General features: G+C 54.1%; 1 protein-coding gene across 1 annotated transcript; it reads left to right on the forward strand.

Moving 5' to 3' along the window:
• Window positions 1-5,545: 5,545 nt before the first annotated feature.
• On the forward strand, window positions 5,546-8,175 carry LINGO4 (leucine rich repeat and Ig domain containing 4). The gene has a single exon (XM_075907461.1). It carries the CDS (start codon window positions 5,551-5,553, stop codon window positions 7,372-7,374), a length of 1,824 nt encoding a protein of 607 aa, XP_075763576.1. The 5' UTR covers window positions 5,546-5,550; the 3' UTR covers window positions 7,375-8,175.
• Window positions 8,176-15,174: the final 6,999 nt, after the last annotated feature.

A 15,174-nucleotide genomic window follows, 5' to 3' on the forward strand; every position in this document is an offset into this window, starting at 1 on the left:
ATAATGTCGAGGCGGAGGACTTCTTCCTCCAGCTCCGGTAATAAAGGGAAGTCGGGAGAAGCAGGCTCTGTAGTTCAAGTTGTGTAGCTTATTTCGAGTTTTACCCTGCTGTGTAGACGCACCCTCGGTGACTAGCTCAGGGTATGTCTACACTACCCTCCTAGTTCGAACTAGGAGGGTAATGTATGCATACCGCACTTGCTAATGAAGCCCGGGATTTGAATTTCCCGGGCTTCATTAGCATAAGCGGGGAGCCGCCATTTTTAAATCCCCGCTGCTTCGAACCCCGTGTAGCGCGGCTACACGGGGCTCGAACTAGGTAGTTCGGACTAGGGTGCCTATTCCGAACTACCGGTACACCTCGTTTCACGAGGAGTACCGGTAGTTCGGAATAGGACCCTAGTCCGAACTACCTAGTTCGAGCCCCGTGTAGCCGCGCTACACGGGGTTCGAAGCAGCGGGGATTTAAAAATGGCGGCTCCCCGCTTATGCTAATGAAGCCCGGGAAATTCAAATCCCGGGCTTCATTAGCAAGTGCGGTATGCATACATTACCCCGCTAGTTCGAACTAGCGGGGTAGTGTAGACATACCCTCTGAGATCTAGGCTCAGTTCCCAGCTCTGCTACTGGTTCAACAAGTCACTTAGTCCCTGTGGGTCTCAGCTGTTGGTTTTCTTACAATCACCCTCCCCTTGTCTTGTTCTTAGCCTGTTGTATCTGCTCAGAGGGAGCACCGGGGTGGGGGGGGGGGGGGGGAATAGGGACTGTCCCTCCCTGCAGCTGTGCAGCACCTGGCAAAATGGGGCCTAGGTCTCAGTTGGAGGCTCTGGGTTCACAGATCAGGAGGGAAGACGGTGATTCAGGGGGCTAGAGCACTGGATTGGGACTCAGGAGACCTGAATTTCAATCCCAGCTCTGCCGCTGACCTTCTGGGGGGGACCATGGGCAAGTCCCTTCCCCTGCTCTGCGCCTCAGTTTCCCCATCTATACAGAGGGGCTAATAATCCTGATCTCCTTTGTAATGCACCTCGAGATATATGGGTATGTAGCTAGGTAGTATTGTTATCCCCACGTACAGAGGGGGCTCAGAGGCTAAGTGACATGCCAAAGGTCAAACAGACAGTCTGTGGCAGAGCAGGGAGGTAATCAGTTGGCAATGCTGCCTCTCTAGTAGCTGTGCTTCTGAAGTGCACCTTCCTGCTTGCAGGTGTGGTAGCAGCCCTTAAAGACTTGCTAGTTTTTAAGGCTGCAGGATCAGGTTTGTTCCCATAGGGAATAGGTGGATCAGAGTATCTTTGTCCTAGTCCTTCAGAAGCAGCCTGTTCCTTTGCAGCTGGTTCTTGCTGATGGGCGTCTCCCTGGCGGGGTGGCGAGTCACTGACTCTTTCTGCTCTCTCCGTAGCGGGCCATGATCTGTGATACGGACAGCGTGGTCGGTGGGACCCCTTGGACACGGGGGAGCAGGACCGGAACCTCTTTGCCGCCATCCGAGCTGGCCGCGCGCACGGACACCCCGCCAGGGTCATGATTAAAGGCAAGTGGCTCTGCCCGGGGACCTCAAGTGGCCGGTGGAAAGGCGGGTTGGAATGAAACGACTCAAGCTCTGGGACAGTGGTTCCCAAGCTTTTCGGTATCACACCCCCTTTTTGATTTTTGAAAAACCCTCCCCCTCCGCCCCCCCCCCCCAAAAAAAACAGCAAAACTTGTTGAGCAAAAAAAAAAAAAACTGATCGGGGCAGCAAAACTTGATGGGGGAAGGAGGGGGTTGGGGCCCCCCTAGAATTTCGACATCCCCCCAGTTTGGGAAGCCATGCTCTGGGAACTCACATCCAACGTGGCAGGGGTGTGTGCCTGAGGCGCGGGGCGGGCATGCGAGAGACCCAGTCTCACAAATTTCTCATGGCATGTTGCTTTGAAGTGACAGGCTGAGAGAACCCCCAGAGCCGGCTGCAGAGGACCCTTTGGGCCACCCAGCAGCCAAACCTCTTGCCATGGGAATGGGAGTCTTCATGCGTGTGTAACCCTTCTGCCCGGTGGAGCTAACAGCAGCCAGGACCAAGTTCAATATCTGGAGGTTCCTCTCATCCAGCTGGTTCCCAGTAACCTGGGAAATTCCCCCAGTACCCCGGGCGCCGGTGGGAGGCCGTGCTTCCCCGCTCGCCAGCACTGCAGGGTTTGTTGCACCTCCTGTGGCAAATGCTAGAACAAGGGGGGTCCAAAGAGGGGGGACTATTTCCATGTCCCCCCCAGGAGCAGCAGTGTCCCTAGTCTGGGGCCATGCAATGGCAGCCTCCTAGGTGCAGCCAGGTCCGAGCGAGGAGCAGGACTTTCCCCACTGCAATTTTATTCTCACTCGATCTGGGCCCAGACCAGCAAACGGCTCTTATCACAGGGGGTGTCTCTGTGACAGCTGCAGGGAAACTTCCAGCTTGGGCAGATGTACCACCCCAGTTCCCCATTCCCAGCCCTCACAATTGGGATTCAGTCTTGTGTCACTCACTTGCCTGACAAGTTCCCATTTAGCCTTGGCCGGAAATGAACGAAGCCGGGGCCCTGGGGACAGGTCCCCCAGTGGGATCAGACTGACAGCTGCCTGCCATCGAAAGCCCTTTTTGAAGGCATCGCACAGCAAATGATTATGACGGGGTGCGGTCACAGAAGTCCCCTTGGGATTGTTCCCCAGTGTGCTCATCATGCTATTGACACCCACCTTGTTGCTCTCCACGGCTTCCCACCAGCCTGCCCTGCTGGGCCGGATCCTCTGGTCTCCCCCAGACAAGGCACAGAGTTGGGGTTTCCACCCCTCGGAGGAGCAATGCAGACGCTGAACCACTGCAGCTCTGGGAGGACACAGTTCTAGGGAACAGCCCCCAAAAGGTATCCAAACCCCCAATAAATCCATCTTTCTGTGAGTAAACGTTTTACACAGAGAAAGCTTATGAGGTTGTTTGCCCTGTTTATCAATGAAAGAGAGATATGCACAATGGTCATTCCCCCAGGTAACAATTATTTCCATTGGGCCTGATAACACTTTTGTTTACTAAGTACAAACAGTTGCACTTAAGTGGTTTCATGTGAAAACAGACAGATCAAAGCAAGCTACTAAGTTAAAATGAAACAAAAATGCATAGCTAGTTCTAATCCACTAAAAACGTATTGTAAGCAGATTCTTACCCTAAACCTGTTCTTGTTCTAGGCATAGCCTTCAGATCAGAAACAACCTCTTTTATCTTGACTTGGGTCCCCAGCCCTCTTTAGATTGCCAACCCATAACAAAGAGACGATCTTTTCCCCCAGGGTGGCATTCCCCCTTCCATAGAACAATACCTGGGTCAAAATGGAATCCCAGTACCAGGTGGTATGGTCACATGGCTTAGGAGTCCAGTCGCCTTTGGATTTACAGGACAAACAAGACTGTTTACAAGTCGTTAAGTTGATCACTAAGTTGTTAGTGAAACAAAAAACAGGACTGTGTAGCACTTTAAAGACTAATAAGATGGTTTAATAGGTGATGAGCTTTCGTGGGCCAGACCCACTTCCCTCAGATCTGGCCCACGAAAGCTCATCACCTATTGAACCATCTTGTTAGTCTTTAAAGTGCTACACCGTCTTGTTTTTTGTTTCAGCTGCACCAGACTCACACGGCTACATTTCTACCACTAAGTTGTTAGTGGTTCCCCACGCCAGTAATGGCTCTCATTAGCACATTTAAAATTATAAGCTGCCTCGTAGTCCATACTTCTAACTTTATATACAAGAATGATACATGCACCACAGTAAGCTACACAGATCCAGCAGACTGTAACATTAACATCGATAGGTTACCTGGGGTGTTTTGTTTAAATCATCTTTGAGCAATACAGATTTATATGAAAAAACTAAACTTCATAACGCATGACGGGAACCATCACAGTGATAAGGAGGGGTCACAGCAGGCTCTTTGCCAAAGCCAGGCCCTGTTAGCAAATCTGTGACTTACAAGATGCTTGGTATGACCCAGACAGTGGATAAAACCCATTGGTGCTGCAGGAATTTATGTCGAAAGCCTTCAAAACTTGTCCAAGGGCAGCTGCGGAGACTTGGGTTCGGGTGTTCGTTATAGAGGAGGCTTGCATTTTAATGACTCATTCAAAGCTGGAAAAGCTCCCTGCATCTTCTTCTGCTTTAAAAATAACACAAAATATCCCAGGGCCACTGACTTTTCATGCTGACCTTTCAGTGCTAAACCTGACCCATTGTTCTTCACCTGACATGCTAACTGGGACTGCCAACACAAAGGGGAAAAAATAAAATACAGCCTTGGGTCTGAATGTCCGTCACTGCTGGACATTAAATCACATTGATAGTGTGAGCCTCTGCCGCAGGTTAGCTGAAGTTCTCCAGAAGGCAAAGGTTTCATTAGCTGTGGTGTGATCCATCAGGCAGAAGGCTGGTCAAGGACTCAGGAATCTGGGGGCTAGTCCCAGCTTTGCCACTGATGTAATGTGTGACCTTGGTCAAGTCCCTTCCTCCTCCTCTCCCTTCAAGTTCCCTCATTGGTACCACTGGGGGTGCTCATCCCTTGTTATGTGACTTGAGGTCAACTGCTTGCAAACATATCAGGGGTTATGGAGGAATTGTGACTTTAGGAGCATCTCTGCAGGGAGAGAGAGCCAAACACCGACCCTCTCCCATGATTCTGGGATGTATTAACAGGAGTGTTGTGAGCAAGACACGAGAAGTCATTCTTCCACTCTACTCTGCGCTGGTTAGTCCTCAATTGGAGTCTTTTGTGTCCAGTTCTGGGCACCACATTTCAAGAAAGATGTGGAGAAATTGGAGAGGGTCCAGAGAAGAGCAACAAGAAAGATTAAGAGTCTAGAAAACATGAGCTAGGAGAGAAGATTGAAAGAACTGGGCTTGTTTAGTTTGGAAAGGAGACAACTGAGAGGGGACATGAGAGCAGTTTTCAAGTATCTAAAAGGGTGTCACAAGGAGGAGGGAGGAAAATTGTTCTCCTTGGCCTCTGAGGTTAGGACAAGAAGCAATGGGCTTAAACTGCAGCAAGGGAGGTTTAGGTTGGACATTAGGAAAAACTTCCTAACTGTCAGGGTGGTCAAACACTGGAATAAATTGCCTAGGGAGGTTGTGGGATCTTCATCACTGGAGATATTTAAGAGCAGGTTAGACAGACACCTATCAGGGATGGTGTAGACGATGCGTGGTCCTGCCGTGAGGGCAGGGGACTGGACTCGATAACCTCTCAAGGATCTTTCCAGTTCTAGTGGTCTAGGATTCTACCAGATGAGTGGATGGGGAGGCAAACTGAGGCACGGTTTTAATAAGTAGCCCTTAGCAGTCTTTTCCTGGCCAGGTACCAAGGGAAAGAAGAAAAGCCAGACATGTAACTGGTAGGAGGTTGGTGAAGCTGTGTTGATTCATGCAAGCTGAGGGGTCCATCCCATATGTAGAGGGGTCTGCTGCATGACTGTCCCAGTGCCCCCACAGGCCAGGTTCTCCCCTTTGGTTCTCTAACTGCGGCATGTTCTTGTTTTGCAGGAAGCAGGTAAGATGGTGGCTGGGCCTTTCCTAGACTTTCCCTCCTCTCGGGCTTGTTGGCATCCCCTGTTCTTCCTTGCCCTTGAGGCCCTCCTGACGGGATCCAGCTGGAGCTGCCCTTCCAGGTGCCACTGCTCCTCCCAGGACAGGTCTGTCTTCTGCAACCGCCGGCGCCTGACCACCGTGCCAGGCGGGATCCCCCCGGAGTCTGAGCTCCTGGACCTGAGCAAGAACCGGATCCGGACCTTGCACCAGGGCATGTTCTCCCGCCTGCAGCCCTTGAAGGAGCTGGACCTGAGCGAGAACATCATCTCCAACATTGAGCCCGGAGCCTTTAACAGCCTGCAGAAGCTGATGACCTTGAGGCTGAAGAGTAACCAGCTGAAAATCGTCCCGCCCGGGATCTTCACCGGCCTCCCGAACCTCACCATCCTCGACATCAGCGAGAACAAGATCGTCATCTTCCTGGACCACTCCTTCAAGGACCTGTTCAACCTGAGGAGGCTGGAGGCCGGGGACAACCACCTGGTCTTCATCTCGCCGCAAGCCTTCAGCGGGCTGCTCCGTCTGCAGCAGCTCACCCTGGAGAGGTGCAACCTCACGGGCGTACCCCAGCTGGCTCTCGCCCAGCTTCGCCACCTGGTGGAGCTCCGCTTCAAGGTGCTGAGCATCCGCGCCCTCCACAACTACGCCTTCCAGAGGCTGCGCCGGCTGAACGTGCTGGAGATCGACCGCTGGCCTTTCCTGGCGACGCTGGAGCCCCACAGCCTCTCCGGACTCAACCTGACCTCCTTGGCCATCACCAAGTGCAACCTCAGCACCATCCCGTACGAGGCCTTCCGGCACTTGGCCTATCTCCGGTTCCTGGACCTCTCCTACAACCCCATCTCGGTGATCCATGGGAAGAGGCTGAGCGACTTGTTGCGCCTTCAGGAATTCCACCTCTCCGGGGGCAGGCTGACCACCATCGCCACCAGTGCCTTCCAAGGACTCAACTACTTCCGGCTGCTCAATGTCTCCGGGAACGCCCTGAGGACCTTGGAAGAAGGGGTCTTCCACTCCGTGGGGAACCTGGAGATCCTGCGGCTGGATAGGAACCCCTTGGCCTGCGACTGCCGGCTCCTGTGGATTATCCGAAGGCGCCGGAGGCTCAGCTTCGGCGGGCAGCAGCCGGCTTGCGCAAGCCCGACGACGGTCAAAGGGAAAGTCTTCAAGGACTTCTCTGATGTCCTCCTGCCCAGTCACTTCACCTGCAGGAAGTCTAATATCCCAGACAAGACCCCGCAGTGGGTGAGTGTGCAAGAAGGGGGCAAAGCAACCCTGACCTGCAGGGGCGAAGGGGATCCCCATCCAACCATCTACTGGGTCTCGCCTCATAACATCCGCCTGGATTCCAACCACAAGGGGCACGTGAGGGTCCTGGCAGATGGGACCTTGGAGATCGACTACACCCTCGCTCAGGACAGCGGCGCCTACCAGTGTGTTGCCAGCAACGCCGCAGGGAACGACACGTTGGTGGTGCATCTTCGAGTGGACAACCCCTCCGCCCACTTCGGCAACGACTCCTTCCTGTTCCTCAACGGTAGCAACTTCAACCGCTCCGAGACCTTCCCGCCGCCCCTCATCGACGTGGGCACGCTGGTGGGGGTCTTGGCCATGGGCTTCCTGCCGTTCCTCAGCTCCGTCTCCGTCTGCTTCGTCTTCATCTTCTTCTGGAGCAAGAGCAAAGGGAAGGTCAAGCATCACGCCACCTTTGAATTCGTCCCTCACTATTCCCATGCGTCCTGGAACAAGCCACGTGGCGGCGGCAGCAAGTTTGCCATGAAACTCATGTGAGGAAGGGGCCATTCCCTCTGGCCAGCGCTTTGTAAACACAGGAAAGAAAAACAAATGCAGAGAACTTACCTAATCGGTGCCTCTTTGTGAGCTGCCGAGGCTTGTGCCGCGCTCCCCCTGGGTAGCCGTGCTCGTGGCCGTGGAGTCCTGTGGTCAGCATGAAGCGGGGGTGGCTACAATCGATCTTTTCAGCCAACAGCTCACCCGGACCTGGCCAGGTTGTGTGGGCAGGTTTGGCGCTAAGGCAGAAGCTCTATGGCTGTGAAGGCACAAGGCGCTGGGACCAGTCTGGGAAGCCTTTCACTTTCAGGTCACTGGTTCTAACCCACGTTGGAGAGTCAGGGCCGTCTGGGAAACGAGGGGATGTCCCCCAGGGACAGGGTCTGTTCCTCGATAACCCTAGAGTGGAAGTGCTGTGGGGTTTACCCAGCAAGCAGTCAGGTTTGAGGTGTGTTGGCTGGGCAGTCTGACCATCCCCCGGCCGTGGAGAGAGGATGCACCCTCCAGCAGTGAGGCAGAGACGGAAGGACCTGTCGTAAGATCGTGGCTCCCTTCCCTGGAGCAGAACAGCCCATGAGACACGGGAGACACGAATTAGCTCATCACAGCGGGGCAATGTATCAGGGGCATTAGTAGCTCTGCTACAAAATGATGGTGATGGACGGGGAAGGGGGAAAAGGGAAAACGTCTTTGCCAGGCCTGGAGTCATCTTTCTCCCTGAAATCACCCGGATCCTTAATGGCCAGGGGAGAGACCAAATGTTCATCTTTCCCCTCCCCCTCTCTCTGTCTGCAATGAATTATTAACGTGAGGAAAAACCAACGCGTGGTCCTGTGGCACCTTACAGACAGACAGTCTCGTGGGCTTTCCACTTCCTCAGATGAGCAGTCAGATGAGTAGAGTGGGGGGGGGGGGGGAAGCAGCGGGGGACCCTCACAATTTAGAACAGAAAAAGAAAGGAGAGGGAGAAGGAAAAAATCCCTCTCAATGGTAGTGCCGGTGCTAAAGAGGCTGGCTGAGTGGGTTGAGAGTGTCCCATACGTAGCGTTGGATGTCAACGGGGCGTTGAATGAGGGGAAAGCAGGTTTCATAATGGGCTACCCAGTTCAGGCCTTTGTTCAAGCCACGGGAGATAGTGCGCTGTGTGCTGCTAAATGCAATCTATTGGCTCCACTGGGGTTGAAAGCCTCCTCTCCCACTTCATCCAGATGAGGGAGAGGAAGAAATCCCACCCCACACCACCATAGCAACAGCAAATCAAAGAGCTCAAAGACCCCTCGTCGCAAGACTGTGACGCAGGTAAATAGCATGAGCCTCTTGCTACAGAGGGGGAAACCGAGGCACAGAGCGGGGCGGCGTTGTATCCTTTGCTCTTTGTGCTACAACTCAGGCAGGCGCAGTTGGGGCCTCAGTAACCACATTCGGTCACTGTTCAGTTGTGGTGTCCAACCAGTTCTGAAGCAGCAGCTGCCTATAGTGCAGTGTTTCTTAAACTTTTTAGGACTGAGGAACACCAAACAATTTTTTTTTAAATGGGGAACACCAAGGATTTTTTGTTGAGTGCAAAAAAAAAGTCAGGAGGAAAAGTTATTGACCAAAAAAAAAAAAAGTTACTTGCCCTTTTAAGGGCGGCCATTTTGAATTCTGTTGTTCTCTTTGGCACACCTCCGACTGCCTCACAGCACATTGGTGTGCCACGAAACACAGTTTAAGAAACACTTCTATGGTGGCTACTGCTATAGTGAACTCGCCACATTATTCTGAAAACGTAAATAATTCTGTGAGCCACACTCAACTGGCCAAATCGCCACATGCTAGTGGCCAGCGTGTTGGACACCACGGCTATTGAGGAATGGGCCAGGCCTTGTTATAGACTGTGTGTGGCTCTGGCTGCTTTCTGATAGCATCTGAGAACATAGAACACTGTGAGCGCCCCAGGAGGGCTTGCAAGCTGCAGTAACAACACCCAAATGGGGATACTGAGGCACAAATCGGGGACATGATTTGCCTTGTGATCACTCATAGACAAAGACCATGCAGCGTCTAGGAATCCTGACACACACCCCTGAACTAACCACTAGACACCACTCCCCAAGACACACAACGACCAGGGAATAATGTATTCCCCCCTCCCAACTTTGCCGGGTGGCTTTCCTGTAACTCCAGACCTGGCCTCACAGACCATGGAGCCAGGGATGACTCAAAGATGCAGGAATTGAACTTTCATTCCTTTCCCCTGGGTTTGCTAGGTATCCTTCCCCAAGGTATTGGCTCCTAGGAGCTACAGAGCCGATGTCCCTGCTACCTAGTAGCTGTCCCACCTCACAGGCCTGAGCCTGTGTTCTCTGCAGGGCTGCACATGAGCTGTGAGTCAGCTATCCCTGCCTAGCCACGGAGAGAAAAACCTCCCTCCTCACAATTCAGTGGCAGCTCTCCAGGCTGTCCGCCTGGCAGAAGCCACGCTGGGCACGTTTATGGGCCGTTGGCTCATTCTAAACTGGTTTCCGCACCTTGGTACCATCAACAGGAGCTGCTCCGGCATCCAGGGACAAGGGAATTTGGGGGCACAGATGCCGTTTCTGTGGCAAGCGAGGCGGGAAGCCACGCTGGCATGTGGGCTCCCTTGAGAACTGGCATTGGCCTCACACCAAGGTTGATGAGTCAGCTAAGGGGGTCTGTTTTAGCTCCGGCGCTGGGGCTCATGCTATTAGAAGCAAACGTTTGATCCCAGTCGCCAACGACTAGCCAGGTGTTTTGCATTAGAAATGTGTGCCCTGAAGAAGGAGAAGGAACCTTTATTATTATGGATCAGAGAATCATAGAACCAGAGAGCCGAAAGAGACCTTAGAAGGCCATCAAGTCCAGCCCTCTGCCCAAGGCAGGACCAATCCCAATTCAATCAACCCAGCCAGGGCTTTGCCAAGCAGAGATTTAAACACCTCTAGGGATGGAGGTTCCACCACTTCCCTAGGGAACCCATCCCAGTGCTTCCCCACCCTCCTAGGGAAATCGTTTTTCCTAATATCCAACCTGGACCTCTCCCACCACAACTTGAGACCATTGCTCCTTGTTCTGCCATCGGTCACTACTGAGATCAGAGGGATGGTTTGTATTTCAATAGCCCCGCACCTCTAGAAGTCCGTACTGTACGCAGCTCCTGTCTCCTACTTGTAGCCCAGCTCTTGAGCCGAAAGCCATGGGCTTGGTCCCTCACGCTGCTCCTCGCCTCGGTGCGGCGTGTGAAACACACAAATCTCCCACCCAAGCCGTTTTTCTCAACTGCATTTTTTTCACTATTTCCTTGGAGAAGTTGGAGCCTGGCCGGGGTGCCCTGGGGAGATTGTGGCCCCTGCATTTAACACCGGCATGGCCGAGGTTTGGAGGTTCCTACTTGCATTCCAGATGTAGCCATGAAGGGAGAATTCCGTGACTTGTGTACTTGGGGGAGGGGGAGGGGAATTATCGAATGGGGGAAATTGACGGTGTGCCAGCGCACTGCAGGCATCATGGGAGTCCTCAGACCATGATTCTCAGTTGCTCTGTTCCTGCACCAGGGACAGGGGTGAAAGGCCAGGAGCGGCACTACCGGAACGGTGAGCTTTATAGTCCCTGCATCCTGGAGCTGTACCCTGCCCAATTCCTGCTCTCAGTTAGAGCAGCCTCAGGGCTGCACTGCCATACACTGCTTCTCTGGGAGGGGATGCAAAGTGGAGAGTAGCCGCACCCCCGAGCCCTCCGGCTACCCCTCTGATATGCTTCCTGCGCCAGGGATGGAGGCCAGTGTGGCTCACCGGACAGGTCTGCAAACAGCGCTCGTCCCCCAGCGTGGGACTCTCCAGCTGGATTCTCTCTCTACACCGAGCCCAAATCTACCAGCCTTGAACAGGGGGTCAGGTGTTTGGAGACTGAATGTGTCATCATGACAACCCTTCTGGGCCCTCTTTCAGGAGCTCCAGGCTCATCCAAGGCATTAACCCTGCCCACATGAGAGGGGAAACTGAGGCACAGAGCAGCATAGGGACTGGCTTCCAAGTTACATTGTATGTCATTCAAAACCAGGGCTAGAGAGCAGGATGCCTGAGTCCCAGGCCCTGCCCTCTTCCAGGGCTGGGAATTGAACCCAGGAGTCCTGCCTTTGCTCCTTCCCGCCCACTCTCACCCACAATATACTGTACCAGCATAGAAACAGACCAAGAACAACCCATGCTGATTCCCAAGGGCCTGCATTGTTCCTAGCATTTCCCTGGGGCAGGCATGTCGAAGGAAACCCACAGCAAGGAGAGCAGGATACGCACACCCAACCTGGAGGTCACTGCAAGGTGCAGGCAGTGACCCCCCCCCCCTCCTCTTTTGGATCCTGCTGCAGCCCAGCTGGCCCAGCCCTCCCACCCCCATCTGCTACCCTGGTGCGGGCTGGTCCATGGCGTGGCTGTGGGGGGGGCCTCCGGGAGCCTGGACTTTCTCCATCATTCTCCACCAGGATCAGTCTGTGCCTTTGCCCAGATCAGGCCCCTGCTCTGAAGCCCATTGCAAACCAGGGGAGGTTGGCCGGGCCCCAAAGTCACACAGCGAGGCTCACCCGAACCTCAGCTGCTCCCCCCGGGCTGAGACCAGCAGCCCTTAGTGCAGCTGGGTGGCTGCTCAGGCTTAGTTTTTGAGAGCCTGCCTGTCGATGGGGGTGATTGACCTGCCCCCTACCAGCCTGGTCTGTTTTCATTGCAGCTCGCAACATCTCACCACACCCTCTTGGGATGGAGCGGCCAGTGGCTCTCCTGGAGGACTTTCCAGTTGGGACCGTCCCAGATTTCCAAAGCCTATTGGGCACATATGACATTCCACCCTCCAGCCAGGACCAAGACTAGCTCATTACCCATCAGGCATCAATGGGGAAACTGAGGCACAGAGTGGCTGGGCCATACTTGACCCCATACAGCAGGTCAGTGGCAGTGCTGGCACTAGACCCCAGCTTCTCAGACTCCCTGTCCAGTAGCTGACCCAGAAGGCCACCGAAGGCTGCTCCTCACTAATTGTTAGGTATGAGCTGCGCGCTCCAATAATATGTATTGTGAGCCAGGCATTCTCTGCTCTAGCATCCTTGCCTACAGCTGTGGTATGGATCCCCCCACGCGCCCCCGGTGGAGCATGGGGAGGGAGGGGCTTTTGTTGGCTCTCGCAGTGTCTTACTTGTGTACCAAATCGAAGTCAAAAAAGCCCTGGGTCGGGAGAATACTGCAATTGCTGCCGCAGGAGAGGGCTGCAAAGGCTGCCCTTCTAAAGCACCGGAGAGCTCAGGCTCTCCAAGCACTTATAAGTGTAACGTCTCACACGGCAACCTGGGGCAGCTCACATTTCACAGCTGGGGAAACTGAGGCACGGAGCAGGGACGCCGGTTGTCCATGTTTAGGCCGCAAGAGCTGGGAAGAGAAGCCAGGATTCCTAGCGCCTGGTCTTGCACTGGTCCACTGCTCTAACCACTGAATCCCACTGTCGCCCCACAGCCAGGAATGGAACCCAGCTGTCCCAAACATCCTCCACCTATGGAATCGGACTCCCCGGCCGCTGCTCCAACCCCTAGACCAGGGGTCTCCAGCCTTTCTAAGCATGAGCTCACTTTTTATAGGTGCAATCCAAGATCTACCTCAAACCCAAATCCCCTGGCCCCGCCTCCTTTGTGCCCCTTCTCTGAGGCCCCGCCCCTGCTCACTCCATCCTTCCTCCCTCCCTCACTTTCACCAGGCTGGGGCAGCGGGTTGGGGCGCAGGCTCTGATCTTGAATTAAGGGATTTGGAGAGCGAGAGGGGCTCTGAGCTGCTCTTGGGGCAGGCCGTTGGGATGCTGGAGGGGGCTCTAGGTGCCAGCTCTGGGAGGGTGTTTGGATGCAGGGTGCTCAGGACTAGGGCAAGGGCTTGGGGTGCAGGAGGGGGTTCACGACTGGGGCAGGGTTTCAGGTTGTAGGCTCTGACCAGGCACTGCTCACCTCCGGTGGCTCCTGGGTGGTGGTGCAGTGGGGCTGAGGCAGGCTCATCCCTGACCTGGCCCTGCACCACTCCCCAAAGCAGCCAGCAAGCTCCCTCCATCCCAAGCCCTGTTGTGCCCCCCCTCTGCTCTGCGGTGATAGGATATAGCGTGGGAGAGGGGGGCATCTTGACATCAGCACCCTCCTCTCCCACCCCTGCCCAGCAAGCAGGAGGCTCACAGGGATGGAGAAGGCAGCTCCAAGCCAAAGGGCAGGAGACGCGCAGCAGTAGGGGGTTGGGCAGCTGAAGTGCCCGGCACTTAGCCTCTTGGCCAAACCAGTCAGGATCACCTGTCGGAGGCTCCAAGATCTACCAATAGATCCCCATCTACCGGTTGGTAACCACTGCCCCAGACACTATTCTCTTTGAAAAGGGCTAAGAGATGAGAGGCACAAAGACATTTCCCCGCAGCTGGGAAGCAGGTGCCGGAGCCCTAGGTGAGACTGCCCCCTACAGCAGAAGAGGCAGGACAGGTACTAGAGCAGACACCTCAGTCATAGGGCCGGGGACACACCTGAACCAGGTAGCCGGTGAACATGACGGACTCTGTTTGCAGGGATTAGATTTTACCTTGCAGGTGCGGCGGCCTGGCACCATGGCAATTCTGCAGCCCCGCCGCCCACACCGCCAGCTAGCGAGGCAATCGCTATTTTTAAAGCACCCACGTAGCGAAAGAGAGAATGAGCGTGTGGATGTTGGAGCTGAAATCTAGCATGCTGAAGAGGACTGTACTTGGAAGAATTTCCTGTAGAGCCACAGGCCTTATTCACATTCTTGGTTTAAAAAACAAACAAACCCACCACCAGAAATACTGTTAATGATTATACTTACAGCTTTTCATCAGGCGATTGCAAAGTGCCTTCCAAAGCAGGTCAGTGGTATTATTTCCCTTTTACCTCTGGGGAAACTGAGGCACAGGGCAGTGACATGCCCGGGTCACTAGCAGCCTGGGGAATAGAACTCTTGTCTCCAAGTCCCACTCCAGTGTGCAAGATCAGCAGGTTTCAAGCTTTCCTGCTTGTGACCCTGTTGAAGAAAATGGTTGACCCAGAGTTTGACTGGAGTGTGGGCTCCTGGGTGGGGCTATGTCTACACTCGCAGCTCCTTGTGTGAGAAATATGCAAATGAAGCTAAGCGTGGAATATCGCCGAGCCTCATTTGCATACCGAATGAGCCACCATTTTTGCAGAAGAGGCTCTGGCGCCGGACGGAGCTGTCTACCCTGCCCCTTCTTGCGCAAGGAAACCCCTCTTGCGCGATGCTGTTATTCCTGACAATAATTGGCGTAACAGCACTGCGCAAGAGGGTTTTCTTGCACAAGAAGGGGCAGTGTAGACAGCTCCTTCTGGCACCAGAACCTCTTCTGCAAAAATGGCAGCTCATTAGGTATGCCAATGAGACTCGGCGATATTCCACGCTTAGCCTCGTTTGCATATTTCTCCCGCAGGAAGCCGCGAGGGTAGACATAGCCCTTGAAACCAGGAGCCCAGAGTGCCAGGTGCTGTACAAACAGCCCAGATGAGACCGTCTCCTGCCTCAAAGAGCTTGCAGTCTACATAAGGCAGAAGACAACAGCTGGATAAAGCCAGACAAGGGAACGCATGCCCTTTACGGTTTATTGTGGTAGGCGTCAGCTGGTGGACATCAGCAAAACTCACCAGCATCTACACCATCACTGAGACCCCAGCCCTCTCGAGCTCGGCCTATTCACACAAGCTAAGATTTTTCAGCCCAGTCTGAGGGCTTGGCTTTCTTCTAATGGCAAAGGCACATCCAGCAAGCC

This window comes from Pelodiscus sinensis, chromosome 24 (assembly GCF_049634645.1).
Source record: "Pelodiscus sinensis isolate JC-2024 chromosome 24, ASM4963464v1, whole genome shotgun sequence".
NCBI classification, from domain to species: domain Eukaryota; kingdom Metazoa; phylum Chordata; order Testudines; family Trionychidae; genus Pelodiscus; species Pelodiscus sinensis.